The sequence below is a fragment of the Plectropomus leopardus genome, unplaced genomic scaffold (assembly GCF_008729295.1).
Source record: "Plectropomus leopardus isolate mb unplaced genomic scaffold, YSFRI_Pleo_2.0 unplaced_scaffold2264, whole genome shotgun sequence".
In the NCBI taxonomy this organism is placed as follows: domain Eukaryota; kingdom Metazoa; phylum Chordata; class Actinopteri; order Perciformes; family Serranidae; genus Plectropomus; species Plectropomus leopardus.
This window is the reverse complement of record NW_024624537.1, coordinates 1-5,019: the sequence shown is the minus strand read 5'-3', so window position 1 is coordinate 5,019 and position 5,019 is coordinate 1. Positions and strand designations below refer to the sequence as shown.

Sequence of the window (5,019 nt, the reverse complement as noted above, 5' to 3'; positions counted from 1 at the left end):
ATAGAATCTGGCCATCAGGTGACCATCAGGTCACAGGGCCATCAGGTCACAGGACCATCAGGTCACAGGGCCATCAGGTCACAGGACCATCAGGTCACAGGGCCATCAGGTCACCGGGCCATCAGGTCACAGGGCCATCAGGTCACAGGACCATCAGGTCACACCGCCCCCCCAAAGGACTCACCATGCCCTCACCGGTCTGGCTGGCTCCCTGGACCGGTGCGCACTCAGAGGCGTGGCCGTAGCAGAAGCAGTTTCCTCGGACCACCATGTCATAGATGGCGTAGTAGTACTTCTCTTTGATCTCCATCCGAGAGTCCAGCAGGTTGTCTCCCAGCGTGTGCAGTTTGGTGAACTTCACCCGCAGGTTGGTGATCTTCAACATGTCTGAACAACAGATCAATAACCAATCAATACCAGGCCACTGATTTATCAATAACTAATCAATACCAGGCCATTGATCATCAATAACTACTCAGTAACAGGCCACTTATCCATCAATGACCTATCAATACCAGGAAACATATCCATCAATAACTAATGAATACCAGGCCACTGATTTATCAATAACTAATCAATAAAAGGTCACTGATTTATCAATAACTAATCAATAAAAGGCCACTGATTTATCAATAACAGGCCACTGAGCCATCAATCATTAATCAGTTACAGGCCACTTATCCATCAATGACCAATCAATACCAGGACACATATCCATCAATAACTAATGAATACCAGGCCACTGATGAATCAATAACTTATCAATACCAGGATACATATCTATCAATAACTTTTCAATACCAGGCCACTGATTCATCAATAACTAATCAATAACAGGCCACTGATGAATCAATAAGTGATCAATAAGCTGGTGGTAAAGAAGGATTCGTACTCTGGATTCTGGGGCTGTATGGATCCTCGATCTTGAACGCCGGGTCCAGAACTCTGAAAATCACCTGAAAACAAAAAAATGAACATTTTACCAAGTTTAAAGTATGACATCATGATGACATCATGCTGACATCATTTCTCGCCTGGATTCAGCGTGCAGCAGTACCTCTCCTTCAGTGGACGGCTCAATGTCCGAGTAACGCGAGTCACAGATGACATCATCGACCTTCTGCATGGGCCCCTGGGATACGGACGGGAACGAGGACTCGCAGTCGTAGGCGAAGTACCGATAGACCTGCCACGTCTTCCCGAAGTCAGCTGACCGCTCAATCACCATGGCAGCGGGCCGGAATGTCTGTGGACAGGAAACAACACCAGATGTCATGTGACTCGCCCGCTGATTCCACCGAGCATCCACCAATAAGAACGTCTGTGCTGGTCATGTGACCAACATGCTGTGACGACACTGTGTGACTGTAAACTACAACAACAACAAACAATAACAACAATAACAATAATGATAACAATAACAACAGCAATAATTATGATAAGACTAATAACAACAATAACAATTAAAACTATACGCAGTGATGAACGGGCCCTCGCACCTCCGCGCACGTCGGGGCCACTGGAAAGACACCAGTTAATGTGGGAGTGTCTTTCTGTGAAAGGGGCTGGGGCTGGATACGTGTGAAGTTTCTTTAGAGGGGGTGTGTCTCCCTCTCCCTCTGTGTGTGGGGGGGCAGCCAGAGCTGCAGCTGTGACAGGTGTGAATAAGGGAGGCAGCCAGTCTGTGTGATTCTGGGCTGTATTTGCTCTATTCTGCCGCTCTTTACTGCATGTGATTTACAGTGCTGAGAACAGTGCTGCCAGTTTCTATATGCTCCATTATGTCTGTGAAAGGCTCATATCAACTGATAATATCAGTAAACTAATAAATTACTCAAGCTTTACTAGAAATGGCCAAAAATGTGCCCAAAAGTTTAAAGAAAATTAAAAATGGCAGGCTTCCTGTTGGTTTTAAGGCATGGCTGCAAGAGGCTTTTTTGCAGGTCTTTGCAGGGTGTTACACATGCCTCCCAAGTTTCATAGCTCTAGGTTAAATGGTCCGCGGGGGCTGCTTTGTTGAAATTTTCTAGGTGGCGCTACAGAGCCATTTTAGCACATCATTTAAAAAAAAAAAAAAAAACATATCAGATATCACAATTTAAGACTTCTGATGTCTTTTGCTATGTTTGGTGAGTTTTGGTGCATGCTTTCCCCTTCAAATACTTCTTCCTGTTTTATGGCAAATAATGCGTCACCCATGGCAACAGCATTTGATGAAAACTCAAAAGTTTAATTCCTGTGTATCATGAAGGTCTTTGCAGTATTCAGACTGAGTATGAGGTCAATCGGTTTAACCTGCTACGAGGGAAAAATAAAAGTTTAAAAAAAGTAACTTCCTGTTACCACTAAGTGGCCCTATGACTGTGATTCAAAATTGGACTGCAGGTGTCTTCAGGCCTGGACTCTCATCAAATGTGTAAAATTTTGTTAAGATCTGACCATCTGGGGTGAAGTTATGACAGTTTTTGATGTTGTGTTGCAACATCGAAATTCGCTGTGGTGTCACGGTAACGCCATTCAACAAAAACTTACAATATTAATTTTTAAGCATCATCAACTTCTTAAAGATTTCTTGACACAATTTTGAGATCATTCAAGTCTACCTGCTAGCAGCTGGACCTCTTAGTGTAAAACTTTGTCTTTCCTGCACCAATAGGTGGCCCTCTCACTATCCCTTACAATAATCATACAGATGTGTTCAGGGCGGGACTCTTGTCAAACGTGAAGTTTAATGACGATTGGATCATGTACAACTGAGTTAAAATCTACTTCCTGTTTGTGGCGAAACGTGTAACTTCTTGGCCCCATAACTTCCACACTGTTAAACAAAAACTCAAATGGGTCACAAACTAAGTTCGTCCCCAGCTGAAGACAGGATTTATAAATTTTGATGTCAATCCAGCAAAAGCTGTAGAAGAAGTTCGATCAGAAAAACAGCAAAAAATTGCGACAAATTATTTTTGAATTTAAAATGTGAAACGTGATGCTTGATACACCTCCCGGTTTTTTAATGTCTCCATGAAACGTACCGCGGGTCTCCTATGTTGAAATCTGCTGGGGGTGCATCTTTTTAAGCCAAAACACAAAACCCATAAAATATCAAATTTTTGGCCAGTCCGTATGTCTGTGCAAAATGTGGCTACTTTTTAAGCATGTTTCGGCCATCAATAATGGGACAAATTTGTTCAAATAAAAAAAAAAAGAAGAAGAAGAATCCTTCGGTTTCAATCTGGTCCTTGCACCCTAATTATAACGATTCATGGTACACATCATTCCCAGAAGAAGACAGCGGCGTGACGTTCAGTGTTTTTTGTCAGAAGCAGAGAATCTGCTGTAAACAGGAAGTGAGTTTGCATTGACACACTCGGTCCTGCCGACAGCGGTTACAGTCGGCTCTGCCCTCTCACAGTCCGCTCGATGAACCACTTTTCACAACGAGCTTACCGAGACTCCTCTGCTGCAGGTCTGTGTGAACTCACCTTGAAGGTCATGATGAGGTGAGTGAAGTGAAACTCCGCCTCCAGATTCAGCTGGATGGTGACATTCTCCACACCTGCACAGGTACATCGATGCATGATCAATGATCGACAACACATCGACACAGTGAGCATTAACACTGATCACGTTCAATCAATACATGATCAATAATCAATTATCAGACAGACACAGTGAGCATTAATGATCACATTAAATCAATACATGATCAGTTATCAATAACACACTGATACCAGTTCCTCACAGAACACAGAGTTCCTCAGCAAACAAAGTTCCTAAAAAAACGCAGTTCTTCATCGAACAGGATTCCTCCCTGCTAACGGAACAGCTTTAAAACTTTTGTTCCCTTTGAACTTTAAAGGCGCACCGCTTCAGGCTGCAGGGACCGTGCAACAGTTTTGTGATGTTTGAATGACGGCGTGTGGGCAACGTTCTGTGTGGGCAACGTTCTGTGTGGGCAACGTTCTGTGTGGGCAACGTTCTGTGTGGGCAACGTTCTGTTTGTGCAGTTTGGACTCTGAGCAGGGTGTTGGTGTAGTTTTTTCACGGTTGGTTCTGTTTGGTTCTGATGTGGTTTGTCATGGTTGGGGGGGCTCACGTGTTGGTCCAGGTCTCTACCACAGGAACAGGACCATTTTCAAGAACTTCTAATTGGTATGATGACTTTCCCGCTGGGAAAATTCACACGAATGGCCTCTCATGTCAGAGAAACAACTCAAGAACTCAGAGATAATTTTATAACACAAACTGCTGACTTGACCTTATAAATGCATGAACGTGGCGGGCAAAAGTCAGTGCCGGTCAGTGTTAAGTAGCTTTTTTTAATGAATTCACACATTAAATATGAATATTTACAGATAGCGTCTCCCCTCATATGAACGTTTTGATGAAAAATGCACGTTTGAAGTCATGGCTCACCTTTACCCACTTAAAGACCTCAACAGACACAGTGAAGTCAGACAGACACTTTCACAACTCAGAAACTCTGACCATCCAACATCACATAAACATTGCATAAAACCCAGCAGAAGAAGAAGAATAACAAGAAGAGGAAGAAGGAGAATGATTTCATCAGCTCTGTCTGCGATGGAAGGGGACGACAATGAGACCGCTCCTATAAATGTGGAAACACAGCTAACGACCGTGTCCTCCAGCTGGGCCCCGCCGGACAGTCTGACCCCCACTAACCCTGAAGAGGTGACAGCCTGAGGCCGCATTCACTGCAGACCCGTCTGAAGGACCAAGCTGTGGTACAGCTGGACGAGAGAGGGGCGGTGGATGGGGGAGGGGACAGGAGACTCACCATTCTCAGACTGCCACCAGGTCTTCAGTCTGTTTGGAGCAAAGGTGGTGACAACGTTCTCGATGCGATGACCGCTCGTCTGGTCACTCAGCTCATGGTACGGAGTTGCTGAGTCACACACAAAACACTTCTTCTCCTCCTGATTAATGAGAGACAGACAGCAAAGAGTTGACTCTGGGAGACAGGCAGACAGCAAAAGGTTAACTCTGAGAGACAGACAG

General features: G+C 44.4%; 1 protein-coding gene across 1 annotated transcript; it reads right to left on the bottom strand.

Annotated features, from left to right (window-relative positions):
* Positions 1–184: 184 nt before the first annotated feature.
* Positions 185–4,934, bottom strand: LOC121965988 (laminin subunit beta-1; the record flags this gene model as incomplete). The annotated part of the gene is made up of 5 exons (XM_042516095.1): positions 185–387; positions 893–956; positions 1,058–1,246; positions 3,480–3,553; positions 4,799–4,934. Coding segments are annotated over 5 exons (666 nt in total), but the record flags the coding sequence as incomplete, so codon positions are not given.
* Between the last annotated feature and the right edge of the window lie 85 nt (positions 4,935–5,019).